General features: G+C 34.1%; 1 protein-coding gene across 1 annotated transcript in view; it reads right to left on the bottom strand.

The window, feature by feature from the left end:
- Nucleotides 1-24,404, bottom strand: part of NRK (Nik related kinase) — a 136,888-nt gene that overhangs the window by 28,386 nt on the left and 84,098 nt on the right. Inside the window, exons 10-21 of the mRNA XM_029930229.1 lie at nt 23,497-23,575; nt 22,293-22,468; nt 20,701-20,764; nt 19,113-20,280; nt 16,346-16,453; nt 13,258-13,325; nt 11,117-11,211; nt 8,429-8,526; nt 7,112-7,476; nt 4,805-5,135; nt 2,389-2,575; nt 1,776-1,928 (exon numbers count right to left, since the gene is read on the bottom strand). Coding sequence (XP_029786089.1) covers nt 1,776-1,928; nt 2,389-2,575; nt 4,805-5,135; nt 7,112-7,476; nt 8,429-8,526; nt 11,117-11,211; nt 13,258-13,325; nt 16,346-16,453; nt 19,113-20,280; nt 20,701-20,764; nt 22,293-22,468; nt 23,497-23,575 — 2,892 coding nt within the window. The remainder of the gene's footprint in view (nt 1-1,775; nt 1,929-2,388; nt 2,576-4,804; nt 5,136-7,111; nt 7,477-8,428; nt 8,527-11,116; nt 11,212-13,257; nt 13,326-16,345; nt 16,454-19,112; nt 20,281-20,700; nt 20,765-22,292; nt 22,469-23,496; nt 23,576-24,404) is intronic.

Genomic DNA, 24,404 nt, shown 5'->3' with positions numbered 1-24,404 from the left:
TCAGATTCTGTGTCTCTTTCTCTCTCAGCCCCTCTCCTGTTCATGCTCTGTCTCTCTCTGTCTCTCAAAAATAAATAAATGTAAAAAAAAAAAAACCAAAATGGATATACACAAGGAAAAAAAAAAACAGGAGGCAAACCATGAAAGAGACTCTTAAGGATAAAGAACAAACAGGGTTGCTGAAGGGGAGGTTGGCCTTGAGGATAGGCTAAATGAGTGACAGGTATTAAGGAGGGTATTCATTGTGATGAGAATTAAGTGTTACATGTAAGTGATGAATCATTAAATTCTACTGAAACTAGTATTACACTGTATGTTAACTAACTAGAATTCAAATAAAAACTTGAAACATTGAAAAAAAGACATTATCAAATGAACTTTCTCTACAAATCCTCAAAAATATTTATTTTATTTATTTATTTTTAATGTTTTTATTTATTTGTGAGAGAGCACAAGCAGGGGAGGGGCAGAAAGAGGGGGAAAGAGAAGAAGCAGGTTCAGTGCTGACAGCAGCGAGCCTGATGTAGAGCTGGAAATCACGAACTGCAAGATCATGACCTGAGTTGGACACTCAACTGATCGAGTCATCCAGGTGTCCCAATCCTCAAAAGTATTTAAAAATAAGAATGTAGGGGTGCCCTGGGTGGCTCAGTCGGTTAAGCATTCGACTTCGGCTCAGGTCATGATCTCATGGTCAGTGAGTTCAAGCCCTGCATCGGGTTCTGTGCTGACAGCTCAGACCCTGAAGCCTGCTTCAGATTCTGTGTCTCCCTCTCTCTCTCTCTCTCTCTGCTCCTCCCCGGTTCGTGCTATGTCTGACTGTCTGTCTGTCTCTCTCTCTCAAAAATGAATAAATGTTAAAAAAATAAGAATGTTTCATGAGTCTGTTGGCCATCTGGATGTACCCTTTGGAGAAGTGTCTGTTTATGTCTTCTGCCCATTTTTTTCACTGGAGAACCTAATGAAGGACCATGGGGAGGGGAAGGGGGAAAGAGAGTTGGGGAGAGAGAGGGATGCAAAACCTGAGAGACTCTTGAATACTGAAAAGGAACCTTGGGTTGAAGGGGGAGGGGGGGAAGGGAGGTGGGGGTAATGGAGGAGGGCACTTATGGGGAAGAGCACTGGGTGTTATATGGAAACCAATTTGACAATAAACTATTAAAAAATAAGAATGTAAAAAATCTGTCTTGTAATATCTCAGTAGGTATTATATGCTACATACTACCCTAACGTAAAAATACTAAGCACAGGGGCACCTGGGTAGCTCTGTTCATGACCAACTTTGGCTCAGGTCATGATCTTGTGGTTCATGAGTTTGAGCCCCACGTTGGACTCTTGTAACAGCTCAGAGCCTGGAGCCTGCATGGGATTATGTGTCTCCCTCTCTCTCTGTCCCTCCCCCACTCACACTTTGTGTCTCTCTCTTAAAAATAAGCATTTTTAAAAAATTAAAAAAATACGAAACTCAAATTTTTAAATAATTATAACCTAATACAATTTTACACTTTAGTCAAGTTAATTCAAGTTAAAAATAAAAGCAATAAAAAGGGTAGGGATGTTTGCCAATTCAAACATCAAACTGCATTGAGTGAAAATAAATCAGTAAAAAAAAAAGGAACAAATAAACTACTATAAATATATATGTTTTGTTTGCTTGATAATACTTTGGCAATAACAAACAGATGTTTGACATCCATGATTTTTCAAAGTTTGCCACATTGATAAAAATATATTCTTTGAAAAGAAACAGCTCAGTTTTAAGAAACCAAACATACCCCACAAAGAACCACAGCAGATCTCAGAAGTGAATTCCTTTTCGTACATGTGGATTAGTGGTTTACAAGCAGGAGATACATGTAGTGGATTAAGATGGACTTCCGAGGGTTGCCTAGGTGATTTCTCAGGGGCTTTCCCTAACCCAGCACACACTGGAAAGTAAAGGAAAACTTTTCAGAGACATCACCAGTGTATACACCATATACGCTTGAATGTTTCCACAAAGAAGACACAGCATAGAAAAGTTTGTTTTCCTTTGTTGTATTTCTTTATCTTGGATGTATCATTTCTGTAACTCCTAAACCATCAGATAACATAAATCATGATAGTTAAAGTACATTTCTGAATATGAATATATTCCAAATTATTATGATTAGATTGCAAAAAAATCCAGATGAGGGACTGGATTACTCATTTGTAGTTTAGATTTAGGTGCCATAAAGACTCAGTGATGAGTATATTTTTTAAGGCATCTATCCATTTGAATTTATATTAACTGAAAATCAGAATGATTTCATTTTATTATCAGATCATGAACCAATGAACCAGTGGTCAAACACTATAATGTGTGAACAGACTGTAGCATTTGGAGATTATATTAAATGTACTTACAGATGGCACTGGCAAATTCAGCATTTGCAGTCCTCCCAGAACTACTGGAAGGAGATGAGTGGCTGGCAGAAAAACCTGATTGAGTTGATGCTTCCGATATGTCCATGCTGTCATTCTTGTCATCAAGAGCTGCTGGTGCAGAGCCTGAGGCAATGGTATTTGAGGCTTCACTTCTACCACCTGGCTCCTAAGAGATCAAAAATCAATTTTGAATTTATTCAGAGATTAACTGTGAAAGAAGTATAATATGCCTAGAGGTCATTTGAAAAAGAGAATGCAAAATTTGTAGCATTTATAATTCTGTACCTTTTTAAAATCCACATTTATCAGAAGAACTCAATAATCTCATCAACACATATAACTGATATTAGAGGAAAAATTCAAGGGGCTTGAAATCCCTAGCTGTGAAATTTGGTGCCAAATATTTGTGGAATTTTATTACATACTAATACACTGTTAGTTATGTTATTTACATATTATTATGAATCCATATAACAACCCAAAAATTAAGTATAATCATCTCCATTTTACTTATAAGGAAACAAACACTTATCAAAGTTAAATACTTTATTCAGAGTCATAGAGATAATTAGGAGAACCAGAGCTTGAAGCCAAAGTCTGATTTTAAAGCCTATGTTCAGCTATACTATGTTAAACAGCCACTTGAAAAAATAAAAAAATCACCAGAGTTGTGGGTATCAATTCTACTTTGTCATATGATAAAGCTAATAATGGACAATCAACCAACACAAATTCAAAGGTGAGCATGCCACACTGAAAATCTGGTTGGCTTCCATTAACTTAAATAGAAGAAACTCAAGGATAAAAGCCACAAAATGTGAAAGGATGTATGTGGGGAGCCATATCCTTTGGAAAAACATGCCAACTGTTTTTGGTAAGCCTTTCTGTTGATAAGCATTTCTTTGCATCTAAACAGTGATTCTTGGCATTGGGAGAGCTGTGCTGCCCTGTCAAAGACTTGTTTTTATGACTTTTCCAACAACAAAAGTATTGTATGGCAATATGTCCCTTTTAAATTAAAATGAAAAGAATATCCATTCATTCTATAAATGTCAAGAAATGTTCCTTGTGATAGAGATACCCAGGGATGCTACAAAAACATAAATATGATGGGGTGTCCTGTTTTAGTGTCCTAGGTTGGATCCTGGTATTAGGTGAGTAGGTATAGAAAAGTAATCAAGTATGGATTAAACATAGCTCCTGCCTTTTAAGAGTTCATAATCTAGTATGGGAGAAAGGCAAGTAAACAACCAAATACAATGTCACAAGTACTATAATGAAACCATAGACAAAACGCTTGCAAGCACACCGGGAGGGATATATAATTCCATCCTGAAAAGTCAAAGATGATAGATGAGTTAGATGATAAGGATGATCAATTAACCAAACAGAAAAGAGGTGGGGGGCAGCCTTATAGACAGAGGGAACAGCTTGCACAAGGGCACTAATTCATGAAAGATCATGGCATCTTGTAAGCCAGTTTGTGTGATAGGACGACAGGCTGGGAAAATAAATTGGCATGATCTTTTCTCTGTCTAGAATGTCACCTGTGTTTTCAGAGATCTAAGTACTCCCTGTTTGTCGAGAATTAGTTCAAAGTCATGGTCCAGGAAATCTTCTCTGTGATCATTTCTATTGATCTAGCACCTGTGAAGCTATTTGAGTATTTTTAAGCCTATTTATAAAGTTAATAATGTTTCGTGAATGATAAGATCATTGTCTGAACACAATACATCACTTTTATTTAAATTGTATGCGTTAATAGTTTCTATTATACACTGTTAAAAATGAAGAAAATTCTGACAAATGCTACAACATGGAAAAACCTTAAAAATATTTTGCTAAATGAAATAAGCCAGATACAAAAAGACAAATATTGTTTGATCTGCTTTATATAAGATACCTGCATAGAAAGTAGAATAAACGTTATTGGGAACTGGTGGGAGGAATAATAGGGAATTAACTGTTTTAATTGTTTGGGATGATGAAAAATTCTACAAATGAATAGTATAATGGCTGTACAACATTATGAATGTATTTAATGCCACTGAATTGTATATTTAAAATAGTTAAAATGGATAATTAATTCTATATCTATTGTATATTTTACAACAATGACAAGGTCCAAGAAAAAATTGTATGTGTTAAGAGACATTATCCCAAATGTGTGATCTGAGTAATAAAGGCAAACAAAAAATACATTTTTATACCTAGAAGTATATAGAAACCATACAAATGAGAAGAAGTAAGAATCTATCTATATCTATAATTTAAAATGTTTAAGACTTTGGGATGGAATTTAAAAATGTATTTGGAATGGCTGGAAATGTGAAATATCACATAAAAAACATTTACAAGGAGAAGAACTCTTTCTCCTTTTCAAATTGTGCATTACCTCCTGCTGATGTTCAAAGTCCTGGGATGTCAGTCTCTCCAATCCTTGACCATCTGTCTCTGAGTAATTTTCTCCTCCATTGAGTTCAAAGGCTCCACTTTCTTCATTGATTCCACTGACTCCCTTACCTCCATTAACCTTGGCTCTTCTTCCACTGCCTATATTGCCATGTTCTTCATGGTCTCCAATAGCAGTACTGCCCCCACTGGCTACACTTCCTCCATGGCTTGTACTGATTCTCTGACTCCCATAGTTGCTGCATGTCCCTTCTCCACCATCATTCCCATCTCTACCATGTTGCTTGTAGCTTCCATCTCTGCCATAGCTTGGTCTGATAACAAGATCCAATTAATGATAGAGAGCCACTGAACACAAACACATTTGTACGTCAGCAAATAAAACATAATTAGGATGTCTCTGATACATATGTATGTCCTCTGGGAACATTTTTGTTCTATGAAAACACTACTGGTATGATATGAAAAAGAAAAATACCCCTATATCCTGTCAATCATAAATACTGAATTAATACCATAACTTCCACTAATTCCTTGATTGCATGTGGATGGCAGATGAAAGAGAACTTGCATCCTCTATTAGAACATAAGTTAGCAGTATGAATATGGGTTTTTTTTTTGCTTAAATACTAGACTAATGAATTAGCAACTTCATAATTACATAAATGATCAAACCCATATTTTTAGCACAACCACAATATATTGAATAATTCCTTTTGCAATATATTTAATTTTTGTTGATTTTAACATTTATCTTGATTTTCTAACATGTTTTTGCTACAGAATCCCATTGATTTCTCTATTACTACCACCAGGAAATCCAGTAATATAGATTTCATTAAGCTGAGATAGTCATTTAATTAGTTGCCAAGAAAACCAAGTGTCATAAAATATCTAAATGACTTTTTTGTTTAAGAGACAACATAAACATATACCTATGATAATTTGAAAGCAAATTTTTTAATGTTTATTTTTGAGAGAGTGAGAGACAGAGTGTGAGTGGGGGGAGGGGGAGAGAAAGAGAGGGAGACAAAGAATCTGAAGCAGGCTCCAGGCTCCGAGCTGTCAGTACAAAGCTCAACTCTGGGCTCGAACTCATGAACTGCGAGATCATGACCTTAGCTGAAGTCAGTGCTTAACCGACTGAACCACCCAGACATCCCTGAGAGCAAATTTATTTGAGAATGGAATTCCTTTTTATTTTTATTTTTATTTTTTTTAAATGTTTTTTTATTTATTTTTAATACAGAGAGAGACACAGCATGAGAGGGGGAGGGGCAGAGAGAAAGAGACACAGAACTGGAAGCAGGCTCCAGGCTCTGAGCTAGCTGTCAGCACAGAGCCTGACGCGGGGCTCGAACCCACAAACGTGAGATCTGACCTGAGCCGAAGCCGGAGGCTTAACCGACTGAGCCACCCAGGCGCCCCTGGAATTCCTTTTTAGTTGGCAAAAACAAAAAACATTGAATGATTGTAGTCTGTTCTGCCATGTATATCCACTGCTAACATTTGAAAATTTAGCAAACAATATATGGATTTCAATATTATAAAGCAAACAATTCTCCCACTGTTAATAATCTTTCTAAAAACAAAAACATTTACTACATTAAGTAATCTTCTTTGAGATCAGTTTGAGCACAAATCATGAGGATATGTAAATAAGAACACACTGGCCTCTGTAGAGCAGGAGAAAGGAACTATATATATAGCAAACAACTGGTGGTATGCCAAAAACATCACTTCACTAAATATTACCACTTTTGGCAGCTGCTCTATAAGAAGATAAAATTGAACAAGTACTTAGTTTAGTTAGAGCAGTTTGTAGAATTCCAAAAATAATGCCATGTTAGTAAGTTTCAGCCTAAAATTGTCAAGTGAAAGTCAAGTTTGCAATTCATTTTTCTCAGCAAATTTGGAGATTTTTTTTTGCAGATATCAGGGATTCATCACACAGTTATTACATAGTGCACTCTTTGTTACCTGGTTTCATATATTCACTGAAGTTTTACAGGGTAAGGTGACTCAGTAGCACTAATTTTAACAGGAATCAACAATCCAGTTATGAGGAACTTAATACTTGAATATTAACAAAATACACTATACAAAAATGCAAAAAGACATGCTTTGCATTAAAATAATTTAAATATATTATTGAAAAAATCAACCATTTACTAATATGCAAGTGCAATTCATTCATCCTTTTGGTAATAAAATTTAAAAGTAAAACAAAGCTGCAAATAGTTCAAACATTCTAAAACTTTGGTAGTACAAGTAATTCAGAAACACCAACCTTGGCCAATAAGGAGCATCATCATGATTATTGTCTTTGTCATCAATAGCTTCATTATTGTCATTAACATCATGGTCTTCACGAACATCATAAGCCTGACCAACTTGGTTATTTAAGCCATCATTGCCATTGTCATGGTCATAGGTATCCTCATAAGCATCAAAAGAATCATTATCATCACCGTCAGTATCAGCAGCAGTATCATAGAGTTCAGCAAAATCACCATCCTCTTCAGGTGGCTGAATAACAGGTGCAGGAGTTAGCCAATCATTCCGGAGGATTTCAGAGAGTGCATTATAGTCTACACATTCATTTGTCAAGTAAACAGGGGGTGATATTTTTCCTACTTTAAATCCATCTGGAACCTGTGTGCACAAGAAAGGTTAATGTAATCTACAGTAGCTTTTCATTTTCTTCTAAATTTGAACGTTTCCAAGCTGACAATATTTTAAAATATATTTTCAAGTGAAATGAAGATATTCATTCACTAGATAAAGTCAACATTTTTTTGAGGATGAATGCTAAAACCCAAACTTCAGGCTATGTTCATTAATGGCCCTTCTGGATCACACAGGGAAAAATTTATTCACTTTGTGTTTTATTGCCCCTACTTTTCTGCTGAGGAGTAGACATTTGGTTTTGGTGATAGAGTAAAACAGATTATTTGATGCTCTATAAAGGATATAGTCATTGTTCCCTCTTTCATTTTATCCTGATATTAGAATTAAAACATAGCTCTTTAAATTGATGTTAGTTTCCCTGCTCTAGTTTTGTACATAGGTTGTCTTAAAGTAACTCAAACACTTCTAAGAAACAAATCAATATAAATTCATCTTTAAGTATAGTGTCATATAAGCAACCATTAGGCAACATGAAAGAGATGTGTACGTGGGAGGGTAGGGGGAATGAAAGACTGTTTATGCTCTCAGAGGGCAATTTATTTTTCTCCAAATGTTTTATTTTTATGTGTTGCCTCATCATCCAAGAAATTATATTAGCAAAAAGTGAATATCTAGCTTTTACTCCTTGATTTGAGATTAGCTTCTACAAAGACCATTTTATCATTCTTCTCTGAATATGTTCTGACAAAGGTATGTGAATATAAAATATTTTATGATCAATTAAATGTGTCTCCATTTCAAACAATTTCTAGATTTCATATTCTGTATACTCACATAGCAATGGAAATATATTTTTGAAAGATTAATTAAAAAACAACACTTTGATCTTTTCCTCAAATGAAGATGAAAATATGTAAATCTAAAGGAATTTTTAAGAAGACGGATAAATGTGGTAAGAGTTAAGATGGTAACCTACATGGACATCAACCAACAACCTTTGATCAATAGTAGAATAAGGCGGTGATGACTGAGACCTCCTCCAGGTTACAGGACTCTCTTCCTCAGAAGAAGATTCTGTAGAATACCAAAAAGCCATTAGTAAGTGATGATTACAATCATTGCCTTCATTTTTATACTGTACCAGTTCAATAGCTTGGAATGTTTCTTGTACATTTTCCCATTCAGGATATACCACCTAATAAATTATTATGGGGCCAAGATCCAAGATTTTCTTTTCAGTAGTAATGACAGGCTCAAGGTTTTTTCTGTCTGGACATCTACATGGCTTTTCTGTTTTCAATATTAAGTGTACACTTGCTAAATGTTTCTTTCTGTGTGAGAAGGTATCTAGTAAGACTGGTAGACTAATAGTTTCATTAAAAAATAAAATGTATTAAGGATAGGAAGAGCTAGGTAGTATCACTGGCCTCCCATACTAATGAGTAGAAAAAGAGCCCAATAGTACATTAAAAGATGATAGATTAGACAACATTTTCAAGAAGAGAGATGACCCTGCAATCTTAATCTCTCAATTTCCACTCAATGATATATCTTGAAATGTTTCAATACAGTTGAAAAGTGAACAATGGAAAAGTGATAAAACATATTCCTTTTTATAAAGCTGGCAATCTTTCTATAGTGATGTTGCTCAGTAGAACTTTCTGCAGTGATAGAAATGCTCTGTCTTTGCATTGTCTAATACAGCAGCCAGTAGTTGCACATGGCTATTGAACATTTGCAATATTGCCACTCTGCGTGAGGAGTTGGCATTTTAATTTTAGTTTTAATTTTAAGAGCCATATGTGGCTATTGCTATCACAATGCACAGCTAAATTCTATACTGTAAATATTTCTATTTAAAATGCAAATTTAGGGGTCCCTGGCTGGCTCAGTCCTTATAGCCTACAACTCCTGATCTCAGGGGTGGAAGTGCAAGCCCCATGTTGGATGTAGAGCTTACTTAAAAATTAAAAAAAAAACTTTAATAATGCAAATTTACCTAGATTGGAAGTCCGGATTTTTGACATTAAGATTTATGGTATAGTAAATAGCACCTGTAGTTAAAATTTAGTGAGAATATTTAGGCTCGAAAATCAGTAGATCTGCTGAGTATCCTCAGAAAAAGCTTCACTAAGGGGGCACTTATGTCCCTGCTTATTGCTTTTGTGGACTTGGACTTTGAATATAAATAGTACTATCCCTTTTCTATTTGCAACATTGCTATATATAGCCACAGTATACACACAACAATTCCAAAAATCACGTATCTGCAAAACTCCTATGTTTTGAATGTATTATCCAGAATACATTCTACAATTTATGCCTGTATTTTATGGCATAGTACTTTTGCAATTTATTATCTTTCTTCAGGAAACCATTTTTTCTCTCAAATCTCTGGGTATGTTGCTAGGCTAAATAAGAAATCTGGATGAGTATTTGATATATTGAGGCAAATTTGTAGTAAGCTGCTCTGATTTCCTGCATAGTAAAGTATGTAATCTCATAGAAACTTTGAATGGTCTAAGCACACACAGTAAAATAATAGAATTTTAGAGCTGAAAAGAACTTGAGGTATTACCTACACAAATGCTATCCCATTCTCCCCCTTACCAATGTCCATATAATTTCTTTATTTCAGAAAAAGACAATATAAATAAACTTTAAATTTTTAGGTGTTTTCCCAGTATTAACAAAATTAGTCCTAGCCAAACCAGAAAGGTTCTAGGGAAAATATTCTTAAAGTTACTTTTCATGCAAGCTTATTTTATTTCTCACAACATAATATTTCTGTATGAGAGGATACTACTACTTATAAGAATTCTACCATTATCTGAGTCTCCTAATAAGAATTAGGTTTTTAAGTTCATGTCTTAAAAATATTTTATTCTTATACAGTACACTTTTACATCTTTTTTATTATTAACATTTTAATAAAATCTGTGTACTACATTTTTATGGATGAGTTGAGGAATCATTCAGGCATTTTGCCCTTGGTAAACTTGAATTGCTTAAATGTACATAATGTCAGATTTTATAATCTAAGGCATAAGGTTTATCTTTATTTCAATATTTCACAAATCTATAATTAATTTAAACTCTCAAAAACATATCATAAGATAAAACACTTGTTTGAAATTAATATCACAAATTGTAAATTTACTTTCTATAATTTTATTAATTTTTCATGTGTTTTGAGTAAAAAGATCAACTTGCAACATTTAGGGATGTTTATGAGATACTGTATATATTTTACTTTGGGGTGGTGAAATAACAAATTGATAAATAAAACACATGCCCAAAACTACTCCATCTAATATTTCAGTATTTTAAGGATTGCCTATGCATTTTAGCTTCTCCCAAGGCCTTTCCCATATTTGTTACACATGGTAGAGAAATTAAAGTTGACACCTCCCACATCCCAAGATACATCCCTACCTACTTCCCTACTTAATGAAAAAAAACTTCAGAGAAAATCCTTTCCATTTCTCAAAGGTCACCACTGACCACCCAATTGTCAAATCTGAAGGCCTCCTAGTCTTAAAACTACTTGGCTTCCCTACCACTTTTGATTAATTTCTTCTTGAAATTCTTTCTTGACTTCTGCAATACACTGTTAAATATTAGCTCTGTGTTTTGACTGTTTAAACTTTGTGTTTTAAATCACCTGATACTGCTGAGCAATTTTGAGGATTTTGTGAACTCCTTTGTCTGATGTCAATAGGCTTCTGAGCTTGTTCCAAAACAGACCGCTGAGGAACACTGAATGAAAAGACAGAAAAGCATGTGCCATCTCCTAATATTCATAAAGGGAATGTATAGCTCAACATCAATACAAACAAAAATTTTAAGTATAGGGATATACATCAAACTACAAAAAGAGCTGAAGAAAAATTTTCAATTTTCCATTTCCAAATGTCCTATTTTATCAAGAACAGAGAAACAATTTCCAAAATACAAATAAAATGTTTCCATATAGTATGTTTCCTTTACATATCATATTTAATTTCAAAAATTCAATAAACTTTCTTTAAGGTAATATTCAGATATTATTCTCTACCTAATACCACAGTGATAAACATAACTTGATGGTGTATGTGTTGATTTTAACAAGATAAAAATCTGTTATTGTGTGTCAAATATTCCACAGTGATCATCCTAATTTTAAAAGCTTGGCATTTTAATTTTTTAATGTCCTATTCTTGATTTAGATAAATGAATAAACATACAAATAGGACACTTTAGTTTTTAATATTCAAATTTGGGTAATATTTAGAAAGGCTTTTTGGACTGGTGCTGCTAAATTTTATAGTTCCTTTAGAATTTCCATATAGGAAGGACTTTGGTTATTGATCTACGCCTAGAACATACTAGAATCCATACTATGACCCCAAGTTTCAGGAAACACTCAAGTTTTATTTAAATTAATTTTATAAATTTAAGAGGCACCTGGGTGGCTCAGTGGGTTGAGCATCTGACTCTTGGTTTTGGCTCAGGTCATGATCTCACATTTTGTGGGTTTGAGCCCCACCTCAGGCTCTTTGCTGACAGTTCAGAGTCTGCTTGGGATCCTCTCTCTCTCTCTCTCTCTCTCTCTCTCTCTCTCTCTGCCACTCCCACACTTGTGCTCTTTCTTTCTCTCAAAAAATAAATAAACTTGAAAAATTAATTAATTCATTTTAGAAATTTAACCATATTTAAAGTTAATATATTTGCTATTCATGAATGCAAAACTCTCTCCAAAATGTGAACAGCCAATTGTAGTTTAACAGCAATACTAATTTTTTATGCCAGATTTTATTAAACACATATCCCATAATACCAAAAAACCCCCCACAAAATTAAACAGGTTTCTTTATTTGTGTTCAGAAGGACCATGACAACTCATTCACTGAATGTAGAGAAAGGAAAAATTCCTAATCTTGTTTTCCAATTTTCCAAGATTTCTGCATATAAGTTGAATCTAAGGACATAAATATAGGGAGTTTCAAATAATAATGAAGTAAGAATACACATACTACATAACATCAACACTATGTAATCTGACTATACCATCCAGTATCTTGAATACAGTAGGTGCTCAATAAATATTTAGTGAAAGACTGAGGATATGAATATAGGTCAAGTTTTCTTCATTATAATCTGGAGTTGGAGGGGGTACAATTTTTAGGGAAAATCTACCTTAAAATTTAGTTTTTATGTATAACACAATGTGCATAACATCTAAAATATTAAACACGATGTTAGAAAATCACTGAAGATCACCAATATTACAGCGATAAAAATACAGTGACTAGCATAAAATATCATTGATATAATATTAAGATTTAGATTTGATTTTTCCCTTAGGTCATTTCAGGCTTGCCCATTCCATGGCATTAGCTTCTGAGGTTAGGAATTGTGTGAGTGTTTTAATACGTTGTACATGAGATTCATGATGTACTAAATGATAAAATGTATAATTGAAATACATGATACATGTGAAATTTCACCTTTTTATTATAAAGTACTAATTGAAAGCTGTCTAAGAATTCATTGATGTTTCTTTTATTAAATTGTGGACCTTATCAGCCAACTATTAAACTAAATGACAGAGAGACTGCAGCATATCCGGATACAAAAGATTTAGTTAATGGATTGCTGCAGTTAAAGTTTTAAATGTGGGCCAACAATATCACTGATGATGATGCTGTCATTAATATTTTAGTTTTGACTGTACACAAAACTTCTTGTCAAATAAATACCCTTTTATTTTCCACATTATACTTAAGTATGAGCAATTTGAATATAGAAATTAGAGACACATACCTTAAAGAGAACTTGACGTGGTGTGCACAGTCTTGATTGTAAGGCAATGAAGTAGATCTCTCTTGGACCTTAAAGACACAAGGCAATACTTTGGTAAAAATTTTTATCATAAATTCTTTTGAGTTTATTAATCTATGGATGAAGATTCCTTTCTTGATATAGAGATATTTCTCTAGAAATCCAATACATAAAATCTGATTTAATAAATAAATTATATTTTCATAATTTTAGTGTAACATTACAGCTGGTTAACCATCATATCTGATGGTATCCTTGAATTGTCATATAATAACAGTTTCTGGATATTATATAATCACTCTAATTTTTATATTGAGGAATCTGTAGTCCAGAGAAAAAAATATTTTTTGCTAAAAATTTACATCAAGTTAAAGAATATGTGTAATCTGAATATAGGTCCCCCAACTGCTAATTTAATGTTCTGTATTTTCTTATTATCCTTTATATCAAGTCCAAATTTCTCACTCAGAATTTAAGCTCTAACTTCTCACTCAACTGACCCTTTTAAGTTAAACCTAGATTTTCAAAAGCTGTAATACACACACACACACACACACACACACACACACACACACACACACACAAACTACATCATTAAAATCTCTTGAGTAAAAAATGTCCCACTTTTAAGAAAGTATGTTTTCTATCACTTTACAATTTCACTGTATTGTGATAATCAGTTTTCCAAATACTTTTTAAATTCTAAATGAATTAATTTGGTTTCTATTAATTATTCCTTCCTTTAATGCAGCAAAATATTTGAGAAAATAGCACATATAATGAGCCAGCATCCATCAATGGGGCAGATTATTTTCTGCCAACATTAGTAGACAGGACCATGTAGTTACCTTGCCTCATTTAGTTTTATATCATTAGATTTCTACTTAAAATAGTTTTTAGCTAACCAAGAAAATATGTTATTCTGACATTGAACGAGGCAGCCACACTAGATTCTTTAGAAAGAAAAATTAAACATGTTACTTTTTTAAAAAAAATCTAGGATTTTCATGCTAATAAAGTCATTGTATAGTTTCTAGAAACTATACTAACCTTACTATGCTATTTTTCTCTATGTAGTGACTTATCCAGGTTGTGATAAGTTAGAAATGAAAAGTGTTGTTAATGTTAACCTCTTTTGCTAATGAGTATTTCCAAATGTAACCACATGTTTGGCAGTGTGGATGATAAGCATGTGACTTTTTCCACATTTGATTCACATACCTGGCCTCATATTGACCCAGTTAGGTCTCCTTGGTTCATGAAACTGATCTCAGAAAGTTTATTGACACTAGTAAACCAGAGACCAGGATTACTCAGAAAAGATAAAGGCCAAAAATAAGAAAGGTTAATGCCTAATATGAATTGGCTTTATTTTGTCTAAAAAATGAAAAGATAATTAGTAAGAATAGCATGTATGAGACGAATGATGTATTCCAAACAGTCAGGCACAACTCATTACATTTCCTGTTTAAAGAGGCATGCCTAAGGTAATTACTATTATCTAAGAGTAGAAGTAAAGTCATAATTTCATAAGGCAGAGTGCGAAACATAAGGGTTTTTGTAATTAAATAATACATTCCAGTTTATGTTCCTTCTGCCAGTGATTAGTATTTATAAAGTAATTCTGTTATTTACCTCAGAGAATTGTTAGTATCAGAAGTAACATATTTCAAAAGAATAATTGTCCATGAAAGACATCATAGGGGACTACTGTGAAGCATCTAGAAGGAAGAAATATAGTGATCTGGGACCCTTGTGCTGATTAAGAACAACAATGAGACTTCTGACCTACTATTAATAAGGCAAGAATTTCTGAGCTCTTCACCAACCCACCTGGTCATCTTTAGTGACCAAGAAATTTTTAAATGGCTAGCTGTTATGAATGTTAACTATGATGATAATACCTTGTCCATATGGGAATTGTAACTGCAACTTGGGCTTCACCAATATCCTATGCTAAATGCTGTTAATAGTCATGAAAACAGAAGTGAACCTGACCATGAGAACTGACTTGATTATTCTGATAAGTGTAAGAAAATAAACCACAGATTAAATGATACATACCCTGTCATAAACTATATCCCCGAACAGAGACAATAAAGGGAAAACGTATGTGTGATTGTGTTATAAGCCGAACTATCCAAGTTTTTTATGGGCAATATTTTTACTTAAAACAATGACTGACAAAAACTACAAGTATTCAACTTTGGTATGTGGCAAGCATTTTATTTAAAATCAGTGAAGTTAGCCTGTTAATTCGAGGAAAAACACAACTGATGTTATTTGTTAGCAGTGATAAAATTGAGCTTCAAAGTAAAAATTTAAATTTTAAATTTATTATCTGTCACTATGCACTTGGCAGCTTGTCAATACTCATTCACTTTTCTGATGAAATTGATGATATTAACAGATGCTGTTTATTAATGTTGTATAATGAAATGTGTAAATATTTGGAAGATAGACATACACAGTGAAATAATATTTTCCAACTGACTAATGTATGAAGATACAAAATTGTGCATGAGTAAAACATCTGTTTATAGAAGACAATAGAACAATGGATTTTAATACTTCTGAATGTGCAAAATTTCACTGATGGGGTTTTAAATTCCAGTTCCCTAACTTTGGTGTTTTATCAAAGAATATCCACATTATCTAAAAAAGCTATGGTAATTCTCTCTTCCCAACAAATTATATATGAGAAGTAAGCTTTTACCAATATAATTCATTTATCATATACTAAATATATGGTAACAAATTGAATGCAGAAGCACATATGAGAATCCACTTGTTTTCCATTAAGCAAAATGGAAAATAGTTATTGTTTGTTAAAAATTTATTTCTTATGTTGACATATAATACTTTTATTTTTTAAATAAATTAGTAAATATTTTATTTTTTATTTTAGTTTCTAATACATTAAATATTAAATGACACAATCCACATAAACAAAGGTTCTTTGGGAGTCTTCAATGTTTAAGAGTATAATGGTATCCTGAGACCAAAAAGTTTAAGAACAACTATTTTAGGCACTTATTAATGTCACAGTAACTTATACTGAGAAACTTACCTCATTTCCTTTAGGCTTTGGAACATATGGTTGTAATGGTTCTATTTGGACTTCAGCCTGAATTGAATGAACTACTTCATCATTGTCTGATGATTCATCTTCTTTGTCCTTTGAAACAAAAAGGAAAATAAGTATTTCAACTGTTGTTAAAATGCAAATGATAGGAGCAATTTTATCACCCCAATGTACAGTTAAAAAGAATAATTTTCAAATACTAAAATTGATTTAAACCAAAGGATTCTAATAGTTTGTGGTTCTGGATTCCCTTTAGAAACTGAAGAGATTTTAGGGGTGCCTGGGTGACTCAATCAGTTGAGCTTCTCACTGCTGGGCTATTGAGTTCGAGCCCTGCATTGGGCTCTGTGCTGACAGCTCAGAGCCTGAAGCCTGCTTCAGATTCTCTCTCTCTCTCTCTCTCTCTCTCTCTCTCTCTCTCTCTCTCTGTCTCTCTCTCTCTCTCTCTCCCCCCCATGCCTCTTTCTCTCTCTCTCTCTCTCAAAAAATAAACATTTTAAAAAATTTAAAAAAAGAATCTGAGGAGATTCTAATTGCATATGAATACACATATCTGCATATATTTTTAGGGGGATCATCAACCACCTGTAGGTAATCTATTAGATGCAGGAAACCTAATGGAGGACCAGGGGGAGGGGAAGAGGGAAAGAGAGTTGGGGAGAGAGAGGGATGCAAAACCTGAGAGACTATTGAATACTGAAAATGAACAGAGGGTTGAAGGGGAAGGGGGAGGGGGGAAAAGAGGTGGTGGTGATGGAGGAGGGCACTTGTTGGGGAAGAGCACTGGGTGTTGTATGGAAATCAATTTGACAATAAACTATTAAAAAATAAATAAAAAATGACATCGTTAAACCCCTGTAACTTTTGTCACTTAAAAGGTTATGCGGTTTAGGGTGAAAATGGAACAAATGTAGTTTATTAGGTATAATATATTTATATTTGCCATAGATTATTAAAGAGGCATCCCAACTCAAAAAAAATCTCCAGTCTAAAGCTTAACTCATAACTTCAAACTGTCATATTTTGTAAGAAGTTATAATTACAAAGTTTGGTCCTCCTGTGCAATGGAAGATATAAAATACAACCGTGCAAATGTTTCTCACTAACTGAGCTCCAAGAGTTTAGGAAAGTTTCTGTTTTCACACTTAAGCGAATCAATATTATTTCTTCAACTCAAAGAGAGTCATGAAAATTAGTTTTCTTTCCTTTGGTTAGTTTAAGAACTTACATACGTCTCTAAATGCTAACAAAGTTTTAGTTATTTCAAAAGATCTACTATGACTTTGATTTAGTATCAATTCTACTCATTTCTTTTATATTTTTGTTAAGAATTACACATAAAGATATGAATGCCTGAACAAGATCCTAGGGTCACAGGATTGGTAACTATTATTTATTAACTTTTTCTTCCATGTCATAATGGCTTCTCATATATATATATTTAAAACACTGAATGACAATAAGTATGTGTCATGCTACCAATGCTTGTTGCTTTTCTCAAGTTAAACATGTTAAAAAATAATTTGTATTTAATTGGCTCAATGGACACAAACCAAAAGACTCACTTATCCAGACATTCAGACAAGGTATGTTTGTAATTCCTACATGAATTATTTTTTAAATGCTTTAATTTATTTTTTGAGAGAGAGAGAGAGACAACATGAGCAAGGGAGAGTCAGAGAGAGAAGGAGACACAGAACTGGAAACAGGCTCCAAGCTCTGAGCTAGCCGACAGCACAGAGCCTGACATGGGACTCGAACCCACAAACCGTGATATTGTGAACTGAGTCGAAGTAGAACACTTAACCAAATGAGCCACCGAGGTGCCCCTCTACATTAATTATTATCAGATAAATGGATGTTGACACCAGGGTTTAATTTAGGATTCTTTTATGTAAATTGTTGCTGTGAGGTATTAGAAAACAACTGCTCTCCTAATCCTGACCTCATTAATTTGCTTATACAGTCCACCATCCCTTCATTGTCACATTAGATCTGTCAAATCGACTTCAGCAACTCCAGCCAAATTACAGTAGAGGATTTGAAAGAATGAAGTTTTGGCTATTCCAAAATAAGATAAAGATATTAATGTACTGCATTTCAAAATAGTGCAGATTAATTTGTAACTTACGTCATGTTCAATGAAGACACTTCATTAATTATGTAAAACAGTGGAAAATTAGTGAGACAAATCATACGTATGGTAACTATATACAAAATATTTTGGAAAGTGCTTTACCATTTCATTTGAACCTTGATTTAAACATGCTGAAATAAAAAAATATAGTATAATTCACTTAAACCACACACATTTCAGCATTCTATGGAAAAAAGACAAATTAACTTAGAGGTTAGAGGAGTGAAACCAAAGTTGTTCTTTTGTCTTTAATTTAAATGAGTTATATTTAAAAGTTCAAGCTATGACAATTTTTAAATATTCAAAATAGTAGTTTTAAATGTCTATACAGTGTTCCTTTATTGGTTAAGGGAATAATAGGTAGAAAACTAATAATTAAATCTGTATGTCTACAAAGATATTAACCAATTACCTGTATCATTCAAGCAATGTTTTCTTTCTCAAATTTAGTCATAATTACCTGGAAATTTTATTTGAAGCACAAATTATAAGTTAATCCTCTTTGGGACACAAGGAATATTTCTTTCATTTGGTTTTACAGAGGGAAAACATGAGCATGTACTAGCATCTTTTCTCTGCATATTTGATTCAGTAAAAAATATCAGAAAGTCTTACATTTGCAACTTGTCTCGATTCTTCCTCTTGCTGATTAAAGATATCTTCCCGTCTGCGCTGGTGCCTTTGCCTGCAGGCTTCTAAATCTGAGTGCTCAACCACTTTGAGTCTGTGTGATAGCTTTGCCCAAAACCTCTTTGGTGATAGTCTTTTTGCCAATGCCTGCCTCAGACTAGAAACTTTTGACTTTTTCTTCTGTGCTTGCTCTGGTTGAGAGTAAAACATGTTTGAAGACAGGTTTTCCATGAAGGTTTGCAGTGGACCAAGTGGCTTTGATACACGTGAGTTTGGTGCTCGAAGTAAATCTCTAGATAGTCCGTCTATCAGTTCTTGAACGGAGCCAATCGCCTGTGGGAGCTCTAGTGTCCAGGCATGTGCCTGAGGTGACCCTTCAATTTGTCCCTCTACTGGAATGAGCACTTGAGTATCCAAATGTAGTGGCAACAGCACATGATGGTTCTGTGACAGTAGGGGCAGGAATACCTGGGCATGTACTCGTAATGACTCAGGCTCCTCTGCCTCAGTCTCTACCTGTACGGGCTCAGCAGCCTGTTGCTGTACCTCTGGCTGCTCAGGTACCTGGTTCTGCTCCAGCTGCTGTTCAGGTAACTGGTTCTGCCTCTGCTGTTGTTCCGGGGCCTGACCTTGCCTTTGTTGTTGTTCTGGTACCTGATTTTGACCCTGAAATTCTTCTGGTACCTGGTCCAGATCCTGTGGCTCTTCTGATGCCTGGGTCTGGGCCTGAGCCTGCTGCTCTTTTGGTACCTGGGCCTGTAGCTGTAGAGGTCTAGGTGCCTTAACCTGAGCCTGTAGTGGCATGAGCATCCAGCTTGCCCTCCGTAGTCGTGGAGGTGCTTTAATCTGCATCTGTAGGGGCCAAGATGCCTTTGCCTTAACCTGAGCCTGTAGTGGCATAAACACCCGAGCTGCCCCTTGTAGTCGCTGAGGTGCCTGGGCTAGCCCCTGTAGAGGCCTAGGTGCACTATCCTGAGCTCGCAGTCGCATGAACACCCTGGCTGCTCCCTGTAGGTGCTGAAGTGCTTGGACCTGTGGCTCTTCTTGATCAGGTAACCACCTTGGCTGAGAAGGTTCACCATGCAGAACTCTAAGTGGTCTGCATCTACTGCTGGTTGGCAGTCTCAGAAGCTCATGAGTACAAGAAGGTCCTCTAGAAAGAAACACACAAATGATTGCTATATAGTAAGAATTGTCAGTGAAGTGATGCCACTCAGGCTTCACTTTTTTTTAAATTTAAAAAAATGGACATTTTCTGCAATAGAGGTATTTTCAGTAAATCTTTCTTGAATTATTCCTATAATATCTGAAATATTCTTTGTATTACTAATATACTCAATATTAATTATCTCATAAATTACTTGATCATTCTACTGCCAGAAATGAAAGAATCTTTGAATAGTAATAAAAATTTTTCCTCAACATTTCCATTCAAATGTGTTTTGAAAATAATAGATCTGTTATTTGTTGTATCATAATGGATTAAGCTCTTCTGAGTCAAATGCAACAGTACAGGATCAACAGTCTTACATAAATTGCTAACAACAAATTATATGTAATTTATCTAACATACCTGAATCGTCTCATGGTGTACTGCTCCTTAAGAGCTTCTCCTCTTTCAAATGTCAGAGGTATTCCTTTTTATAAAAGAAAAAATAATACATAAAAATCAGCAGAGATTAATGCAATCTACTTAGTGAATTTTTACCCTTTAATGCTCAGGATGTCACATGAATTTACAAGGACAAGAAGATAACCCTTCAAATTACACCTGATTGGTAATGTAGACAATATCCTGGTTCTTAGAACCACTTTTGCAGCACAGTGAAGCTATTCCATACAAACTAATTTCTCTGGACATAGGAAAGGGAATTTAATAATTTGGTTGCTGAAATTCTAAAGAGAAATAACTGCGAAAGGCAAAGGTAGAAAGGGACAAGAGGAACTCTTGATGGTTTTTGAGCATATGGCCTACATGTGTGTGATCTAGACGCAAGAACTTTATGGCTTGAGCCCACATCTATCTTTGGCCCTTTCACTGAGGATCTTTGCAAATGAGGATTAGGATCTTTGGTCTTTTCAGTGAGAAGGTAAAAATCTAAATTCTGAGTTTTACACTTACATTCAACATGTTCAGCTTCTTTCATTTCAGCTATGCCATACTGAAATAGAGAAGCTTACAAACAAGAAGTTTCTTTTGAATTTCCTACATAAAAGTGTTTAGGGTAACTATATTTACATCTATGCAATCCCCACATAAATGTGACTTTTTATGCAGGTAACATTCTAGAAATCTTACAGCTCTGGAAATTAGCAAATTCTCAAGTAGAAATGGGGTCTTCCTATGGCCATTTGAGAGTGGTTGGCTTTTGTAATGCTGGTCCAATGAATTTTACTCCATGGTTAAATAAAATAATTTCTGCTGCTTCTCACTCTAAAATAAGATATATATAGTTATGCAGGACAAAAAAAATCTCTATTGCAATCAAAACTGTAGCTATTCTGAGAATGCGTGCTATGTTTCAAGTTTCCCCTTTTTTACAACATCACCACTCGCAACACAGCCTATGGTGGCCCAAATTAAATGTAGAATATGCCATACAGCCTGTAAAGTTGGAACTTCCTAAGTAGTACTCTAGTTTTGATGAAAATCCATCCTGACATTTTTGGCATTAACATATAGAAACTAACTTTTATTTGTATAAATTAGTTCTTTTAATTACATTTTATAGCTGGAGATTAGTATAAAACAGACTTTATATAGTACATAGAAATTACTTCAGAATTAACAGTCAATAGATGGGTAATTATAAATACATTTATCTCACGAGTTAGTGAAAATAACAAAAAAGAGAAGTATGATATAGATTTTGTTATATTTTTATTTATTTTATTTCTTTACTTATGAGTTTTCTTAAAATAAAATTGGCACATAATTATTCTGGATTCATTCAAGGGTTTTGTAAATATAAACACCTGCCAGCTATAATTGGCAGCAGTTTAATCATATATATATGATTGGGAGAGAGATAATTAATTAACTGCCTCAGAATTTTTACGTTCAATATAATTCTTAAGCAAATCTTATTTTTCCTGAAAAAATTAATAAATTCTGCTTTCATCTAAATATTCACTCCAGTAAAATGAAAGCTCCCATATTCTAACCTTTTTTCTGTCTCTTTTTAATGATTCCAGTAAGATGCTTCTTTAATGACTCAACAACATGTCTTTCATGTTTTATATTCTGAACAAAAGGATGATGAAGCATGTTTGCAGAAGTAGGACGAAATAGAAAATTTTTTATCATGCACTTTTCCATGAAATTGTGGAACTTATGAGACCTGAAAGAAATGATTCAAAGATATAAAAATCATCTTCAGAACTGCTATATTTTCTCCCACCCTCACACAAGTCATTCTGCAGGTCGTATTTTTTGAGAGAGTTGCCTCTAGTTATAAGTGTCTTTTCAATTGCCACATATCTTGCAGCTTGACAATATACATTATACTACAGATGAGCCAGAGTAAATGGCATTTAAATAGTAGTAGAAACTTCAAGGAGTACAGAAGTATGTACACGGTAAAAAGTCAAGTGATGGTATGACAATGAAGTAGTTAAAGCGGTATATGTAGGTTGTGAGACTAGATTGGTCAGCTCACAGGAGTCATACTTTGAAGCCTGAATGTTTCACTTGATTATACATTTTGAGCTATGGAGGTGTAGGTGTAATGACCCAAAAAAGGGTGTTAATAGCAACAGGACTAACTAATCTTATAAAATCGCCCATGAAAGCAGACAAGGCCTGAAAGCCTGAATCTGTGGAAAGGGTTAAATTAAATCACTAGGAAAAATGTCAGCAATCAAATCACAGTCACCACTTTCACCAGGGCAAGCGTTAAATACAATGAATAAGCAAGAGCTTCAGACACTCAATCAAAATGCTTCAGTGTAAAGGGTTCCCACGTTCAGTTGGCCTATAGCATTGAGAGAACAAATTCTCTTCTCTACATCTGTGGATGCAGTTCAATCTGCTGAACAACTGAGCTATATATCACAATCACTGACTGCCTATCTAGGCACAGTAAGAACATCACAAATGATATGTATTGGTCCATGCCATTAATGGAGAAACAATTGAACATGCCATTATTTCCAGGGTAGTGACATCATCATAATATACTATGGAAGCTATTACTTATTTCTAGTTGACTAGCTACCTCTTTAAAAAAACTAATCATTAAGATATTCGTTTTAGGAAATGTTGTCCATTAAAGATATTGAAACAGGATTACAAAATTAATTAAAACTCATGTGGTATATAAAAAAACTCAAGTTAATATGTTTAGCAGATTAAGTCATTCATCTTTACCATCCACTGGATTTGACTTTGGGAGCAGATTCCCGCAAAATAACAAAGAGGGCTTCCAAGGGCTGAAGGTTACACAGGGCTGCAAAAGAAAATAGATACATTTAGAATGAATGAGAAGTGTAACAACAGAGCAGCCTCCTCATTCCAGACGGGATTCTCAGTGTTCTTTCACATTTCATAGTGAGTAGACAGTAAAGAATAAATAGATACACAATAATGTGGTCAGGGGAAAAGCTCATTTTGCAAACGGTCCATTATATAATATACTCAAGCATCACCATTGCCCTGTGTGGCAAATTAATAATAAACTACATTGTATACAAATTTCAAAATGTGTGATGTATGATTCCTATCTAGAGACGTAAACCCAAAATGAAGACAAATACTCTTCTGTATTTTGTGTTATAGGTATCTGTAGTCATAAAATTGAAATGGGTAATGTGGCCAAAAAAGTCAACCAAACTAGTAGCTAAGCACAATAATATATCAAAAATGATTTAGTGGTCTAAGAAGATGGGAATAATCTGTTTTGAAAGCTGACAGTCTTACAGAAAGAGGTAGGTACAGTGTAACACATTGTTAAAAACACACCCTCTCAACTAAGATCACCTGGGTTCAAATCCCTGTTCTGCCTTTGTGACCTCAGACAAATTATTTAACCTATCTGTGTGTTAGTTCCTTTATCTGAAAAAAAAATCAAGAATCCCTTCAAAGAATTGCCATGAGCATTAACTTACACATAATAGTTTCTGGCACAGAATAAGTACTTCATCAATATTAGCTATTGGTAATATAATAAAGATTTTAACTATCTGACACTTCATGTCTGTGCTAAATAACAGGACTTTCATTCTCTTTTGGAAACACACATCTATACAAAGGAAAGCCTATTCTAATAAGTGCTATAT

Source organism: Suricata suricatta, chromosome X, assembly GCF_006229205.1.
Source record: "Suricata suricatta isolate VVHF042 chromosome X, meerkat_22Aug2017_6uvM2_HiC, whole genome shotgun sequence".
NCBI lineage: Eukaryota > Metazoa > Chordata > Mammalia > Carnivora > Herpestidae > Suricata > Suricata suricatta.
The sequence above is the reverse complement of the archived record's forward strand: the minus strand, read 5'-3'. Positions and strand labels throughout refer to the sequence as shown.